Source organism: Capricornis sumatraensis, chromosome 16, assembly GCF_032405125.1.
Source record: "Capricornis sumatraensis isolate serow.1 chromosome 16, serow.2, whole genome shotgun sequence".
Classification (NCBI taxonomy): domain Eukaryota; kingdom Metazoa; phylum Chordata; class Mammalia; order Artiodactyla; family Bovidae; genus Capricornis; species Capricornis sumatraensis.
Genome location: NC_091084.1, coordinates 24,069,821 through 24,087,884, shown reverse-complemented (window position 1 = coordinate 24,087,884; position 18,064 = coordinate 24,069,821). Strand labels below are relative to the sequence as shown.

Below are 18,064 nucleotides of genomic sequence, written 5' to 3'. Positions count from 1 at the left end.
GATTAGGATGTCTGAATTTGGTAACTAATAATTTCATGTGGGAATTGAGCAATAGGATCAGTCTCCATTGTTAATACTTGGAAATTTTTAGTATGAAGTCTTAACTAGGGATCCTGTCAAGTTTCTCAGTCCCTCTATAACCTTGTTTTAGTTACTGGTATAGAGCTCCACAGGGCAGGACAGAGTTCTGCGACTTGGGGAGCAGGCAGTGTCAGGAACAGATGCATGACCCCTGAGTCACCGGTGTGGTATCATCAAGGTGCCTGTGGAGGAATGCATGAAATTAAGAGCTTTTTCCTGGTCTCCTGGTTGGAAGAACACAGGCTTTGTAGCGAGACCTGGAGTGGAATATGGCTCTACCACTTCTTTAGCTATGCAACCTTGGGCCTCAGTTTCCTTTTTGGTAAAATAAGGTGGTTGTATTAAATTTTAAAAGGATGATTTCATCCTTTATGGTAAGCACAGTAAATGCTTACCATAATATTGTAGTGAAAGTGAAGTAGCTCAGTCGTGTCCGACTCTTTGTGACCCCGTGGACTGTAGCCTACCAGGCTTCTCCGTCCATGGGATTCTCCACGCAAGAATGCTGGAGTGGGTTGCCATTTCCTTCTCCAAGGGATCTTCCCGATCGAACCTGGGTCTCCCGCATTACAATCAGACGCTTTAACCTCTGAGCCACCAGGGAAGCCAGTGTTGTAGTAGCAATGGCAATAACTGACATCTTGTTGAATTTGCTGCACAGAATTTCTTTAGCCTTTCACTTTTCTTCTAATTCTGTATTCTGCTATTAGCCCTTTGTCTCTCTGAAGCAGTTAATTCGCTACAGGCTGTCCCAATTACTTGCCAAAATACCGAGGACAAGGTGTCAGTGATCTTAAAAGAATTTTCTCTTTAGATGGCTGTGCTATGATTTTTAACTGAGTGCCTATGTATTCCACGTGGAGTTGTTTTAATCACTATTTGTGCTTTCTTTTAAACGGATGCTGAAGGACAGTATTTGTAGGAGAGTGAAGAATGCTAAGAAGTGAAGGAAGAAAGAATTAGGGAGAGGAGGGAGGCATGTCCAGAGTTACAAGTTATGTGGAAGGGATAACCATCGCCATTTCTTAACTCGGATTTGCCCCAGTTGGCCCAGGAGAGCTGTAGTTTAGTCGTTTCTGCGCATGTCGAGGTCTTTTGTCCCTCGGCGGACACCGTTGCCAGCCCCGGCAATGTCTCCGCGCTCGTCGCTTTCGTAGGGTGCGGAGTTCTACCTTTTTTTCCCACGCTTGCCATGGCGAGCCGAGGGGCCCGGCAGCGCCTGAAGGGAAGCGGGGGCAGCGGCGGGGACACGGCCTCGGCCGCCGACAAGCTGCGGGAGCTGCTGTGCAGCCGGGAGACGGGCAGCGCGGAGCCGCGGCCCGAGTAGGTGTGCGGGCGCGGCGGGGGCGTGGCCGGGCGGCGCGGGGCTGCCGCGGGCAGGGTCTCGGCAGCGCGGTGCGGAAGGGTCCGCAGTCGCTTCACCCCGCGCCTTCTGCGGGCCGGGTGCACGCTGGGGCTCAGATGAGACCCCCACAGGGCTTAGATGAGACCGCCCCCCAGGGCTTAGATGAGACACCCCCCCCCGCCCCCCCCCCCCCACACACCAGCTCGGGCCCGTGCTGCTAGTGGAGGAACCTGGAGTGCAGGTCTGTGAGGCTTCCGCCCCAGGACTAGGATTAGTTGGAGAGAGCAAAGAGCACCGTGTATGGCTGCCTCTCACAGCTTCAGTCCCCCCAGAGTCTCGGCCCTTGACTCTTCTGTGTGGGGTCCAGCATTCTCAGCACCAGTAGCCTCCTCTCTCTCCAAACTGAGGGGCTACAGGTTAAGACTGCGCCAGGGAGCTGTCAGCGAATGGAATTGGAGGACACGGTGATGTCCTTTGCACACAGTAGCCTCTGGGCATTTGAACAGACCGGGAAATGAATAAAAGCCATGGAAAGTAATGACCTTGTTAGGAAAAGAAAGGGGAGAAGGAAATGGCAACCCACTCCTGTATTCTTGCCTGGAGAATCCCGTGGACAGGGGAGCCTGGTGGGCTGCTGTCCATAAGTTCGCTCAGAGTCGGACACTACTGAAGCGACTTAGCAGCAGCAGCAGCAGGAAAAGAAAGAAAAAAAACACACGACCGAAAGCTTGTGGCCTTCAAGTGAACGATTTGTTGGTTTGGGATAAGCAGAGTGTCACAGATGCCAAACAAGAAGTGGACGTAATGACTAACGTTGACTAAGGTCGTAATTCGTTCGTTCTTCACTTACTCTACGCAGAACAATTAACGGGTCTCCCTTTTAGGTGACTAACTCAAGTGCTTTGGTGTCTCTTGCCGTGTTGTCCTTCTGTCTAGTTTTAGTTCTTCTAGTTAGCATGTCCTTCCTATCACATACTTGTGTTTCTGAGCAGGTTATCTGGGAACAAAGCCGGACAAGTCTGGGCACCTGAAGGATCTACTGCCTTCAAGTGTTTGCTCTCAGCAAGGTTATGTGCTGCCCTCCTGAGCAACATCTCGGACTGTGATGAAACATTCAACTACTGGGAACCAGTAGGTGATTTCTTTAGTTTTCTCTTTTTGTTCTCAATTTCACTGCTTGGGTCCTTGTTATTAATCAAGATACAAATGATATACAAGTGTTCAGTTCAGTTCAGTCGCAGAGTCGTGTCCAACTCTTTGCAACCCCATGAACCGCAGCACGCCAGGCCTCCCTGTCCATCACCAACTCCCGGAGTTCACCCAAACCCATGTCCCTCGAGTCAGTGATGTCATCCAACCATCTCATCCTCCTGACTACTAGTAAAATGACTTTATTTTCACTTCTGTATTCTAAGCTGATGATTTACCTACTATTGAAGGATATAGGAATTTGGCAGTTACACAAAACAGTATAATTTGTAATTTTCTTAAAACATTTTAAAAATCAAAGTAATGCTTTGAGGTAATTTAAAAATATTAAGTGCATAGGAAAAGCAGTAACTCTATTTTCTACATCTTGTGTACAAACACCTGTCCCCAGAGGCAACGACTTTCTTCAAATTTTTTGGCTTTTTTTCTACTGATGTTTACTAAAATAAACAATGTTACTGCATACTATGCTTATATTGCTGTTTCTTGATTTATACATTTATAAGTCTTGGACACTGTTATAGGAAATTCAGAGGTGAAATTTTCTGATCACAGTTTGCATAAAAAGGAAATGCTTAGTGTAGGTAGTTAGGAAAATATAGGATGTTGAGCTTTCCTGTTTTGTCTAAAGAGTATTTTTTTAAAAAAATAAGTTGAGGATAAAATCTGAGCTTTCAATGTTGGCCAAATGATAGTCTTACAAGATTTATAATATCTTAATATATCAGGATTGGGTCATTTTGATTCTTATCCATCCATTAGTTGCAAATCTTGTTGACAATTTCAGCATTTTTATGTACCTTTGTCTAGTTAATATTTTTGCTTAGAAACTTTACCTGCATCCTCTTAATAAGAAGTTTTGGCCAGTATAACCCTGAATCCATTCATTTGTACTTTCAGACACACTACCTCATCTATGGGAAGGGGTTTCAGACTTGGGAATATTCTCCAGCTTATGCCATTCGCTCGTATGCTTACCTGTTGCTTCATGCCTGGCCAGCTGCATTTCATGCAAGAATTTTACAAACGAATAAGGTAAGAGCAGGCCAACTTGGAAGCAATCACAACTGATGAAGAGGTGGGTGAGTCTCTGGAACAGTTTTGTGAAAAAGACAAAATGTATTGGTCATTAAGACAGGACTTTTTTGGAAGAAGAATCATTTATTTATTCATTGTTCAACAAATATTAATGGAGCAACTTGTATTTGGTAGATGCTTTGTTAAGTGCTGTGAGTTTAACAGTGATCAAACCCCTCCCTCATGAAATCCAGTGAGGAAGACGAACATGGAACAAGTAATTATAAATGCAGTGTGTCTTGGAGGAAAAGTACAATGTGCAATAGGTTAGCGTATTAGGAGAGCTTAATGTAAATAAAATACTGAAGGATAATTAGGAGTTAACCGAGACCTAACCTGATTACCTTTCAGAAATTTGACTGTGATGTGTCTTTAGTGTGGATTTCTTTGGGTTTATCCTGTTTGGAGTTTATTCAACTTCTTCAATTTTTAGGCTTATGTGTTTTGCAAATTTGGGAAGATTTTGACTGTTACTATTATTTTTTTTAGTAGTTTTTCAATCCTGCCATTTTTTCCTCTCCTGAGACTCCAGTGATGTAGATGTTAGATCTTTTATTATAGTCTCATGGGTCCCTGAAGCTCTCTTCATTTTTTTTTTTTTTTTTTGCAGTCTGTTTTCTCTGTGTTCAGATTGAACAATTTCTGTCTTAGGTTTTCCAGTTCACTGAGACTTTCTTCTGTCCCCTCCATTCTGCTGTTGAGTCTATCCATTGAGCTTTTATTTTGATTATTGTATTTTATCAGTTCTAAAATTTCAGTTTGATTTTTCTTTTTATTTACTGAGACTATTTTTTCATTTGTTCCCAGTGTGTTTTTAATTGCTTGTTGGAAGTATTTTTACAATGGCTCTTCTAAAACTTTGTCAGATAATTCTAATATCTTATCTTGTTTTAGGTATCTATCGATTGACTTTTTCCTTTCAGGTTGAGATTTTCCTGTTTGACAAACAATATTTAGTTGAAACTTGGACATTTTGGGTATTACAGTATGAGACTCTGGATCTTATTCATGGGCCCCACAAGCTTTCTCTGTACTATTCTGCTTTTCTTATTTAAGCCTCTCTTTAAGCTGGCTTCTTTTGATACCGCTACAGTAAGAAAAAGGAGAGGGTTCTCTACCTGTTACTGCCACTGGGGGCTTGAGGTCTGCGTTCCCCAGTAGTCCTCCACGGATACCACACTAGTGGTCAGGGGGAATATGCATCATTACTGCTAGGTTTGGGGGAAGCAGAGTCTAAGATCTCCAAGTGGTCTCCACTGACACTGTGCTGGGAGAGGGAGCTCCTTAGCACTGTCAGGGAGTCCTTGTCTCCCACCTGACCTTTGATGGTGGAAGTGGAGCCACATTTTTTTCTGAGGTGCTTGGCTAGATTAGAGTGGTTATTGTCTAAAAGTTTTCTTTCTTGCTAGGCTACCCCTTTCTTGGTCTTATGGCTAGATAGAGCAGGCCTTGGTTGTTGTTTTTTACGTCTGTGTACATTGGCATTTCTAGTTTCCAACTTCTTTAGTTCCAAGTCTGGAACATAGAAGACCAGAGGAAAAACCAGGGAACTTACCACCATGTTGTTCTTCAGGTCCAATGTCCCTAGCCAATAGGTCTCAGGCTTGGAGGAGAGCGTGAATGGTGGAGTGGATTAGATGAGACCGAGAGGCAGAGGCCAGGCTTTAGGCAATTAGACTTTCTTTTTTTTCCAAATGTATTATGAAACCATCAAAAGTTTTTGACAGAGAGACATGATTGCATTTCCTTTTTAGAATAATCAGAAAGGTAGCACCTGTAGAGAGTGATAGAACGCTATCCCTCTGTCCCTAACTAGTATCAAATTTCTGATTTTTTTTGAACTTATTTGTCAAAGGAAAGATATACAGGAAGAGAGACTTAGTAGCAAAATAACAATGCATGTGTGCCTGCGTCCTCAGTCACTTCAGTTGTGTCCGATTCTTTGCAACCCTATGGACTGTAGCCCACCAAGCTCCTCTGTCCATGGGATTCTCCAGGCAAGAGTACTGGAGTGGGTTACCATGCCCTCCTCCAGGGGATCTTCACAGCCAGGGGATCAAACCCACGTCTCTTGCTCTCCTGCATTGCAGGCAGATTCTTTACCTGCAGAGCCACCTGGGAAGCCCCAGAGAGAAATAACAATATGCAGAGCTTAAAATTTCCACTTCTACCTGGATTTCCACTGTTACTTCAAATTGTAGCTTCTAGAGTCCCAACTGCAGCATCATAATTCAGAGTAGTAAAGGGTTTTGTTGCTGAAACAAAACAAGTAATTCAGAGTTTTGTTGCTGAAAAACAGTTTAGTTCAGTTCAGTTCAGTAGCTCAGTCATGTCTGACTCTTTGCAATCCCATGTACTGCAGCATGCCATCCCTCCCTGTCCATCACCAACTTCCAGAGTTTTCTCAAACTCATATCCATTGAGTCGGTGATGCCATCCAACCATCTCATCCTCTGTCATCCCCTTCTGCCGCCTTTGATCTTTTCCAGCATCAGGGTCTTTTCAAATGAGTCAGCTCTTTGCATCAGGTGGCCAAAGTATTGGAGTTTCAGCTTCAGCATCAGTCCTTACAATGAATATTCAGGACTGATTTCCTTTAGAATGGACTGGTTGGATCTCCTTGCTTTGCGCGGGACTCTCAAGAGTCTTCTCCAACACCACAGTTCAAAAGCATCAATTCTTCGGTGCTCAGGTTTCTTTATAGTCCAACTCTCACATCCATACATGACTACTGGAAAAACCGTAGCTTTGACTAGAAGGACCTTTGTTGACAAAGTAATGTCTCTGCTTTTTAATAAGCTGTCTAGGTTGGTCATAACTTTTCTTCCAAGGAGCAAGTGTCTTTTAATGTTATGGGTGCAGTCACCATCTGCAGTGATTTTTGAGCCCCCCAAAATAAAGTCTGTCACTGTTTCTACTGTTTCCCCATCTATTTCCCATGAAGTGATGGGACCAGATGCCATGATCTTCGTTTTCTGAATGGTGAGTTTTAAGCCAAATTTTTCACTCTCCTCTTTCACTTTCATCAAGAGGCTCTTTAGTTCTTCTTCCCTTTCTGCCATAAGGGTGGTGTCATCTGCATATCTGAGGTTATTGATATTTCTCCCGGCAATCTTGATTCCAGCTTGTGCTTTATCCAGTCCAACATTTCTCATGATATACTCTGCATATAAGTTAAATAAGCAGGGTGACAATATACAGGCTTGATGTACTCCTTTTCCAATTTGGAACCAGTCTGTTGTTCCATGTCCAGTTCTAACTGTTGATTCTTAACCTGCATACAGGTTTCTCAGGAGGCAGGTTGGGTGGTCTCATATTCTCATCTCTTGAAGAATTTTTCAGAGTTTGTTGTGATCCACAAGAAAATATGGTAATAATTGGTACTCTTAGTGACAGTTACCTTTACAATTTCTTACCACTCTAAAAAAGGACAGCTTTGTTTTGTCTCCTTATGGGTTGGAGTGTGAATTTTTCTGAACCATACACTCAGGAATGGGATCCCGTGCATGTTTCCATGGACTGTGTAATTTCATGGAGCAGTGCCATATTGCTCTCCAGAACGGATATTCAGCTTTAGACTCCCGACAACAGTGTTTGGAGTTGCAGCTTCCTAACATCTCCTGAGCACTTGATATTTCTGACTCTCTAAGTATGTGAGATATTTCTCATTTTTTAAAATTAATTTTTATTGAAGTATAGTTGTTTTATGGTGTTGTTAGTTTCTGTATACAACAAAGTGAATCAGCTATGCGTGTGTGCATGCTAAGTTGCTTTAGTTGTGTCCAACTCTTTGCGACCCTGTAGACTGTAGCCCTCCAGGTTCTCTATCCATGGGGATTCTCCAGGCCCCAATACTGCAGTGAATTGCCATGCGCTACTCCAGGGTATCTTCCTGACCCACGGATCGAACTGGCTTCTCTTATGCCTCCTGCATTGGCAGGTAGATTCTTTACCACTCGCACCACCTGGGAAGCCCTGAATCACCTATATGTATACATGTGTCCCCTCTTTTTAAGATTTCCTTCCCATTTAGCTTACTACAGAGCACTGACTTCCTTGTGCTATATAGTAGATTCTCATTAGTTACCTATTTTATACATAATAGTATGTATGTGTCAATCCCATTCTCCCAACTCATCTGCCCCCCACCCCTTTCCCCCTTGGTATCCATAGACAGATGCTCCTCATTTTAATTGCATTTTTCTGACAAACAGTAAGATGGAGAATTTCTTTGTATATTTACCAGTCATTCAGACTGGTTTTCCTGTGAATTACCTGTTTACATCCTTTTCCTGTTTTTCTTTTGCTTACTTGTTTATTTGTTTTCGGTGGTGGTGGGTCTTCATTGCTATGCGGGCTTTTTGGTAGTTGCAGGGAGCAGGGCTCTGTAGTGGCAAGCGCACAGGCTTCTCAGTGCAGTGGCTTCTCTTGCTGCCGCGCACAGGCTCTAGGGGGTCTCAGTAGTTGCGGCTCCCGGGCTCTACAGCCCAGGCTCAGTAGTTGTGGCACTGAGGCTGAGCTGCTCCATGGCACGTGGAATCCTCCTGGATCGAGAATTGAACCCGTGTCTCTTTCTTTAGCAGGTGGATTCTTTACCACTGAGCCACACGGGAAGCCCGTTTGCCTGTTTTTCAATTGAATTTTCTGATTTTCTCTTGTGATTGTAGAAGTTCTCAATAGTAACCCCTTGCACGTTTTAGGTACTAAAAATCCTTTCTCCTAGACTGTCACCTGTTTACTAACTTTGTAGTCCTTTCTTTAGTTCTGATAGGGTCAAACCAATTAGTTTTTGACTTATGGTTGGTGGATTTTGGGTCTTTCTAAAATAAATCCTTCACCATAGATCATAAAGATATTCTTATGTATTTTTTCATAGTAACTTTGTAATTTTGTCTTTCACATATAAGCATGCATGTTTAATCATTCAGTGGTGTTTTGACTCTCTGCAAGAGAGTAACATTTGTAACATTATTCTCAACATTGGGAATAATGTTACAAATCAGAAGGAAAAGGAAGCATTAGCAGATGGTTCTGGAAAATCTACTTCACTATATAGCCAAAAATGAAGCTGGATCTTTCAACAATTTATATATTTAAAAAAAAAAAAAACCTGAATGGAGTAAAGCCTTATATGTGAGGGTTTCCCTGGTGGCTAAGATGATAAAGAATAGGCCGGCAATGCAGGAGACCCAAGTTCAATCCTAGGGTTGGGAAGATCCCCTGGAGAAGGAATGGCAACCCACTCCAGTATTCGTGCCTGGAGAACCCCATGGACGGAGGAGCCTGGCGGGCTACAGTCCATGAAGTCACGGAGAGTCGGACACGACTGAGTGACTAAGCATGCATGCATGACAGTATTTTTACAGTGTTACATCATTCCATCCCTATTATATATAAATGAGGTGCTTATCATTTAGTCAGGTTTTCTGTGTCTTTTAAAAAGTTATTTAATTGACTGATTTATTTGGCTACATTGGGTCTTAGTTGTGGCATGTGGGATCTTTCATTGCTGTGCAGAGGCTTCTCTCTAGTTGTGACAAGTGGTTCCAGAGCTCATGGGCTCAGTAGTTGCAGTGCTTGGGTTAGTTGCCCCATGGCATGTGGATCTTAGTTCCTCTACCAGGTATTGAGTCCTAATCTGCTGCATTGGAAGGTGGATTCTTAACCACTGGACCTCGTTTTTCTGTTGTCTTTTAATACAATTTAAAGAATGTATCAAAAAAAATTATCCATGTCAAGCTTACCCATCTTTGATTAGGATAATGCCAGATTCTTTATACTTTCTATTACTGTTATGGATGTTATCTTGTTTTCTGTAATATTTTTAGGAACTCATTGCAGGTTTAGGGCTTCCCTGATAGCTCAGTTGATAAAGAATCACCTGCAATGCAAGAGACCCTGGTTCGATTCCTGGGTTGGGAAGATCCGCTGGAGAAGGTATAGGCTACCCACTCCAGTATTCTTGGGCTTCTCTTGTGACTCAGCTGGTGAAGAATTCACCTGCAATGTGGGAGACCTGGGTTCGATTCCTGGGTTGGGAAGATCCCCTGGAGAAGGGAAAGGCTACCCACCCCAGTGTTCTGGCCTGGAGAGTTCCATGGGCTGTAATAGTCTGTGAAGTCGCAAAGAGTCAGACACAATTGAGCAACTCTCACTTACATTCACTTTCATTGCAGGTATCAGTTCAGTTCAGTCGCTCAGTCGTGTCCAACTCTTTGTGACCTCATGAATCACAGCATGCCAGGCCTCCCTGTCCATCACCAACTCCTGGAGTTTACTCAAACTCATGTCCATCGAGTCGGTGATGCCATCCAACCATCTCATCCTTTGTCGTCCCTTTCTCCTCCTGCCCCCAATCCCTCCCAGCATCAGGGTCTTTTACAGTAAGTCAACTCTTCACATGAGTTTGCCAAAGTATTGGAGTTTCAGATTAAGCATCAATACTTCCAATGAACACCCAGGACTGATATCCTTTAGAATGGACTGGTTGGATCTCTTTGCAGTCGAAGGGACTCTCAAGAGTGTTCTCCAACACCACAGTTCAAAAGCATCAATTCTTCAGTGCTCAGCCTTCTTCACAGTTCAACTCTCACATCCATACATGACCACTGGAAAAACCATAGTCTTGACTAGACAGACCTTTGTTGGCAAAGTAATGTCTCTGCTTTTGAATATGCTGTCTAGGTTGGTCATAACTTTCCTTCCAAGGAATAAGCGTGTTTTAATCTCATGGCTGCAGTCACCATCTGCAGTGATTTTGGAGCCCCCCAAAAATAAAGTCAGCCACTGTTTCCACTGTTTCCCCATCTATTTCCCATGAAGTGATGGGACCAGATGCCATGATCTTCATTTTCTGAATGTTGAGCTTTAAGCCAACTTGTTCACTCTCCTATTTCACTTTCAACAAGAGGCTTTTTAGTTCCTCTTCATTTTCTGCCATAAGAGTGGTCTTATCTGCATATCTGAGGTTATTGATATTTCTCCCGGCAATCTTGATTCCAGCTTGTGCTTCTTCTAGCCCAGCATTTCTCATGATGTACTCTGCATATAAGTTAAATAAGCAGGGTGACAATATATAGCTTTGACGTCCTCCTTTTCCTATTTGGAACCAGTCTGTTGTTCCATGTCCAGTTCTAACTGTTGCTTCCTGACCTGCATACCGATTTCTTAAGAGGCAGGTCAGGCGGTCTGGTATTTCCATCTCTTTCAGAATTTTCCAGTTTATTGTGATCCACACAGTCAAAGGCTTTGGTATAGTCAATAAAGCAGAAATAGATGTTTTTTGGACCTCTCGTTTTTTCGATGATCCATCGGATATTGGCAATTTGATCTCTGGTTCCTCTGCCTTTTCTAAAACCAGCTTGAACATCTGGAAGTTCATGGTTCACGTATTGCTGAAGCCTGGCTTGGAGTATTTTGAGCATTACTTTACTAGCATGTGAGATGAGTGCAATTGTGTGGTAGTTTGAGCCTTCTTTGTCTTGCCTTTCTTTGGGATTGGAATGAAAAGTGACCTTTTCCAGTCCTGTGGCCACTGCTGAGTTTTCCAAATTTGTTGGCATATTGAGTGCAGCCCTTTCACAGCATCATCTTTTAGGAGTTGAAATAGCTCAACTGGAATTCCATCACCTCCACTAGCTTTATTCGTAGTAATACTTTCTAAGGCCCACTTGACATCACATTCCAGGATGTCTGGCTCTATGTGAGTGATCACACCATTGTGATTATCTGGGTCATGAAGATCTTTTTTGTACAGTTCTTCTGTGTATTCTTGCCACCTCTTCTTAATATCTTCTGCTTCTGTTAGGTCCATACCATTTCTGTCCTTTATCGAGCCCATCTTTGCATGAAATGTTCCCTTCGTATCTCTAATTCTCTTGAAGAGATCTCTAGTCTTTCCCATTCTGTTGTTTTCCTCTATTTCTTTGCATTGATCACTGAGGAAGGCTTTCTTATCTCTTCTTGCTGTTCTTTGGAACTCTGCATTCAGATGCTTATATCTTTCCTTTTCTCCTTGGCTTTTCACTTGTCTTCTCTTCACAGCTGTTTGTAAGGCCTCCCCAGACAGCCATTTTGCTTTTTTGCATTTCTTTTTCTCGGGGATGGTCTTGCTCCCTGTCTCCTGTACAATGTCACAAACCTCTGTCCATAGTTCATCAGGTACTCTATCAGATCTAGGCCCTTAAATCTATTTCTCACTTCCACTGTATAATCATAAGGGATTTGATTTAGGTCGTACCTGAATGGTCTAGTGGTTTTCCCTACTTTCTTCAATTTAAGTCTGAATTTGGCAATAAGTAGCTCCATGATCTGAGCCACAGTCAGCTCCCGGTCTTGTTTTTGCTGACTGTGTAGAGTTTCTCCATCTTTGGCTGCAAAGAATATAATCAATCTGATTTTGGTGTTGACCATCTGGTGACGTCCATGTGTAGAGTCTTCTCTTGTGTTATTGGAAGAGGGTGTTTGCTATGACCAGTGCGTTCTCTTGGCAAAACTCTATTAGCCTTTGCCCTGCTTCATTCCATACTCCAAGGCTAAATTTGCCTGTGACAATTGACTTTTGCTTTTTGATCTCAATTTCACTGAATTTCCTCATTAGTGTCAACATTTTGTCAAGTAAATCTCTTGGATTCTCTTTCATCTCTTCATACTGAATTTAGTTTCTTCTGTTCCATTCTTATACTTACTTCTTTTCTTTTTTGTGTCTTTTTGTACTGATCTGACATCCAGTTACTATGCTGAATATTAGTAACTATGGGGGCATCATTGTCCTGTTCCCAAGTACAGTTCTTTGATTATCTTGTGTTAGTTTTTGACTTTCTAAATGTGTTTTTGTACTCTCACCAACCAGATGAGTAGTCCTTAAATGTGGATACTTTGTACTAAAATTATCTGTATTCCTAGTAGCATCTAGAAGAGTAATCAGTGCATAGCAGGTTTTCAGTATATTGTTGAATTAATCAATGAGTTTGGACATTTGCTGATCACTTGATTTTGGGAATTTTATTTTTTGGTTATAATGATAAATCAGAAAGTACTTTTAAGTTATATGCAGTAATATTAATCATAGAATATATTTAAATAGTGCTTATATTCAGAGGTATTCATTTTTCTTAAACATACTAGTTATACTGTAGTAGAAGAGCTATTTAATATGGTTTTATTTTGTTATTTTTATGTTTAAAATTTGTATTCATAAAATTAATAAAACCACATTACAGACATTTGGATGATAGGAGGAAGAATATGCATGAAAGTCTCACCAGCCTGAGACAACCACCTTTACCATTTTATTATATTTCTTTCTATTTTTTCATGTACGTCTGATTTCTGTAGCTATAACTGTGAAGTATAAATCATGTATGTTTTCATTTAGTATTTTGTTATAATTTTATAAGAATTGCAGTCAGTTATTATAATTGTCTGAGAGATGCTTGTCATGTGAATGAGATTTATATGATAAGAATTTTTCCACTGTCTTTGTAACCATGAACTTTGGTATCCCTATCATGAAAAGATATAATATGAAATAGATGTAACATAATTTAGCCATTTTCCTGTAACTGAACATTTTGTAGTTTTTTAAATAGTTTTTACTAAGTTAGTAGAGCTGTAATTAACGTCTTTTGACTCAAACTCCCTTCCTATATTTTGAGTTACTTTTGTGGGCTGAAGTCATAGAAGTAGTCAATAAATGTACTTCCATACTTGAATTTGGAGGTATGAACATTTCCATGGTTCTTGATACATACTGTTTTTCAAAAGGATTATACCTAATTATTACTGACAGATGTGAGTGGTTTCATCTTTTAGGAGTTTTTCTAACTTGTATCTGTGACTTCTGTTTTCTTGTTCTGGGTTTCTTTCAGATTCTTGTCTTTTACTTTTTACGATGTCTGCTGGCTTTTGTGAGCTGTATATGTGAACTTTACTTTTACAAGTGAGTATAAAAACTTTGCTTCTAAAAGTGCTATAAGAGCCAAATTGAGCATAAGTTATTTCTCTGATGATAGAAGCAGTGTTTAGAAATAGAAGGCATTTTTATTCTAGCTTCTGATATTATATCTAAAACTCAATTTTTTTTTTTAAGCCAACCATTGGGACGAAATACTTCTAATTTCCTGAGGTGATAAGTGCTATATCTTCATATTATAATTTCAATTCCATAAGTGTATATCTGAGTAGTACTTTATTTGGTAGGATTTTGTAGAGCCTTTTTTTGGTCCTAAGAGATAAATCATGATGTCTGTCTTCCCCTTTTGAGCTTAGCTGATAGGAAATTATTTCCAGTATGAGACTCACTGCTCTTATATGTACTCAGTATGATTGTCTTCCGCCAAGTAACTGTTGGTTGAATGAATATTAGTGAAAATATTAAGCATTTAAGTATCCCAGTAATAAAAATAGCTACTTTTTTTTTTAACATGAAACCTAACAAGCATCTTATTTTAAAAATGCTTTCAAAGGTATTCGAACTTAGTAACCATTACTTAAGTCTTTCCATTGCAAAACAGCCAACAATGTCAGATAAAAAAGTTCTTTGGTCTTGACTCTGAGTAGAATAAAGTTAAAAAAAAAGAAATCCAGTGCTACCTTTGAGGATTGTAACTTTAAGTTGGTCTTCGTATGAATTCAGGACTGAATTCAAATTACCTGCATGGTCTCCTAAGCCTCAAGTTTAGAATTTATTGTAAATTGTTCAGGGCTTATTCCTTGAAAGAAAAGCTATGACAAACCTACACAGTGTATTAAAAAGCAGAGACATCACTTTGCTGACAAAGGTTTGTAGGTTTTTCTGGATGTGAGAGTTGGGCCATAAAGAAGGCTGAGTGCCAAAGAATTGATGCTTTTGGATTGTGCTGCTGGAGAAGACTCTTGAGAGTCCCTTGGATTATAAGGAGATGAAACCAGTCAATCCTAAAGGAAATCAACCCTGAATATTCACTGGAAGGACTGATGCTGAGGCTGAAGCTCCAGTACTCTGGCCATCTGACCCAGAGCCGACTCATTGGAAAAGACCCTGATGCTGGGAAAGATTGAGGGCAGGAGAAGAAGAGGGTGACAGAGAATGAGATGGTTGGATGACATCACCAACTCAATGGACATGAGTTTGAACAAACTCCAGGAGATGGTGAAGGACAGGGAAGCCTGGCCTGCTGCAGTCCATGGGTTGCAAAGAGCAAACATGAATTAGTGACTGAACAACAATAGTGTCCCCAGACACCTTTGGAGAAGGAAATGGCACCCCACTCCAGTACTCTTGCCTGGAAAATCTCATGGATGGAGGAGCCTGATAGGCAGCAGTCCTTGGGGTCGCCAAGAGTCAGACACAACTGAGTGACTTCACTTTCCTTTCCTTTTCAGACATCTTGCAAAATCAAAAAGTAAAATTTCTCTAAAGAAGTGGATTCTTAATCCAATTGTCGAAGAATTACCATAGATAAAGTTCTAGTGAACCAGATTATAATAAAAGTAAATGACAAAGCACAGAAAGGAACAGGTCATTATGCGTGAGAGCCAGCAGAGATCATCAATAGAAAGCTGACCTACAAAACTTCATTTATTAGGAATTACTAAAATAAGAATAAAAAATAATTATATTTAATATTTTTAAAGAAATAAAATAGGGAATCGAAAGCATGAAATAAAAGACTAATAAGAGATTAAACAATCAATGCAGTGGAAAGGAGCTTACAGAATGGCCAAAAATATTTGCAGATCATATATAAGTTCATTTCCAAAATGTATAAGGAGCTCTTCTAACTCAGTGGTTAAAAAAAACCTAATAAAATGGCCAACAGGCATTTGAAAAGAGGGCAATATCACTAGTCATAAGGAAAACAAAAATCAAAACCACAGGGAGATCATTTCATATCTGTTAGAATGGCTTTTGTCTAGGGAGGCAAGGATATATTATACAATGGAGAAAAGACAGTCTCTTTAACAAGTAGTGTTGGAAAACCTGGACAGCCACATATATTAATAGGTCAGTGAAGTTAGAATACTCTCTCACACCATACTAGAAAATAAATGCAAAATGACTTAAAGACTTAAGTATAAGACATAACACTATAAAACTCCTAAAAGAACATATAGGTAAAACATTCTCTGACATATATTGTACTAATGTTTCCTTAGGTCATTCTCCCAAGGCAATAGAAATAAAAGCAGATAAACACTTGGGGCCTTAAACTTATAACTGCTTAAAATTTTTTTTATTATGTTTTAAGTTGAAATAGAGTTGATTTACAGTGTTGTGCAGACTTACAAGCTTTTGCGCAGCAGAGAAAACCGTAAACAAAATGGAAAGACGAACTATGGACTGGGGGAAAATAGTTGCAAATGGTGTGACTAACTGGGGCTTAATCTCCAAAATATACAAACAGCTCCTACAAATCAACAACAAAAAGCAACCCAGTCAAAAAGTGGACAGAAGACCTAAATAGACATTTCTCCAAAGAAGACATACAGATGGCCAATAAGCACGTGAAAAGATGCTCAACACTGCTAATCATTAGAGAAATGCAAATCAAAAGTACAATGAAGTATCACTTCACAGTGGTCAAAATGGCCATCATCAAAAAGTCTACAAATTATAAATGCTGGAGCTGCTGCTGCTGCTAAGTTGCTTCAGTCGTGTCTGACTCTGTGATCTAGAACACGTGAGTTGATACTACTGAAGCTCAGGCGCCATGCTGTGCAACAAGAGACGCCACTGCAATGAGAAACCCTTGCACCTCAACTCTAGAGGAGCCCCTCCTTGCTGCAATGAGAGAAACTCCACACAGCAACGAAGATCTAGCACGGCCAAATATAAAATAATGAATAAATTGATTAATTTAAAAAGAAAAATATTTAAAAAAAAGAGGGAAATCCTAAAGATATGACAAAGTAGATGCGCCTTGAGGATATTGGGCTAAGTGAAATAACTTGCCACAGGGGAGCAAATATGGCACAGTTCCCCTTCCACGAGGTGTGTGAAATGGTTGAACTTATGGAAGCAAAGGAACGGATAGACTTGTGGCTGCCAAGATCGGGGGCTGATGGAAACAGAAAGTTGCTAATCAGTGGATATAATATTTCACTTATACGAATTAGCTCTAGACATCTGCTGTACAACCTTATGCCTATTGATACAGTACTGTGTTTTACATTTAAATATCTGTTAGGAGGGTAGATCTCATATTAGGTGTTCTTACCACAATGAAATAAAAAAAGATAATGAGACTACAAAAATAACCAGGCAGATTTGAAAAAGAGCCACACAGAACTTGAATTAAAAATATAGTAATTGGTATAGAAAATTCAGTGAATAGTTTAAACAGCTGATTTGTTGTTGTTGTTCAGTCACTAAATTGTGTCCGACTCTTTGCAACCAGCGTGCCAGGCTTCCCTGTCCTTCACCATCTCCTGGAGTTTGTTCAAACTCATGTCCATCGAGTTGGTGATGTCATCCAACCATCTCATCCTCTGTTGCCTCATTCTCCTCCAGCCCTCAATCTTTCCCAGCATCAGGGTATACAACTGATTAGACATTTCTTTTTTTAAAAAAATTTTAAATATATTATTTTTAATTGAAGGATAGTGGCTTTAGAATATTGTGTTGGTTTCTGCCATACATCAACATGAATTAGCCATACGTATACATACATCCCCTCCCGCTAGGACCTCCCTCCCACCTCCCACCCCACCCCACCCCTCTGGTTTCTCATGGAGCACCAGTTTGAGCCCCCTGAGTCACGTAGCAAATTCCCACTGGTTATCTGCTTTACACATGGTAGGGCTTATGTGTCCATTCCACTCTGTTCGTTCCACCCTCTCCTTCCCCTTCCAACCCCGCATTGTGTCCACAAGTCTGTTCTCTTGATTTGACACTTCTAATAAATAAACCAGAAGATTAATCTGAAGAAGTTACTAAGAATGTAGTACAGAGTGACAGAAGAAAAAAAAAGAAAAGGTGAGAAGATAAAAAATGCGTGTGGTGGAGTTGAAAGATCTGATTTATATCTAATCAGATCTAGGCGATTATAGAATAGGGAGAGACAGTATTAAGAGAAGTAATAGCTAAGAATTTTCCAGAATCAAAGGAGAAAGGACACTAATCCACAATTCAGGAAGCCTAATGTCCTGAGCTGGATAAATAAAGAGTAATTAGGGATACTGTGTAAAACCAAGAGTAAAGAAGATCTTACAGGTTGACAGAGGACTAATCCAAATCTTACAAAGAAATGTCAGGCAGTAAAACCAACATAAGCCTTCTCAAGAGCCAGAAGACAAAATATATGTTCAAAGTTCTGTGAGAAAATGACTGTCATCCTAAAGTGATATATTCAGCTAAAGCACCTTTTAAGA

At 40.6% G+C, this 18,064-nt stretch overlaps 1 protein-coding gene across 3 annotated transcripts in view; it reads left to right on the top strand.

The window, feature by feature from the left end:
• Positions 1-1,233: 1,233 nt before the first annotated feature.
• Positions 1,234-18,064, top strand: part of ALG9 (ALG9 alpha-1,2-mannosyltransferase) — a 107,954-nt gene continuing 91,123 nt past the window's right edge. For all 3 annotated transcript variants that reach the window (XM_068988509.1, XM_068988512.1, XM_068988511.1), the window contains exons 1-4: positions 1,234-1,404; positions 2,419-2,557; positions 3,536-3,670; positions 13,582-13,652. In XM_068988509.1, the coding sequence (XP_068844610.1) occupies positions 1,274-1,404; positions 2,419-2,557; positions 3,536-3,670; positions 13,582-13,652 (476 nt within the window). In that variant the 5' untranslated portion in view covers positions 1,234-1,273. The remainder of the gene's footprint in view (positions 1,405-2,418; positions 2,558-3,535; positions 3,671-13,581; positions 13,653-18,064) is intronic.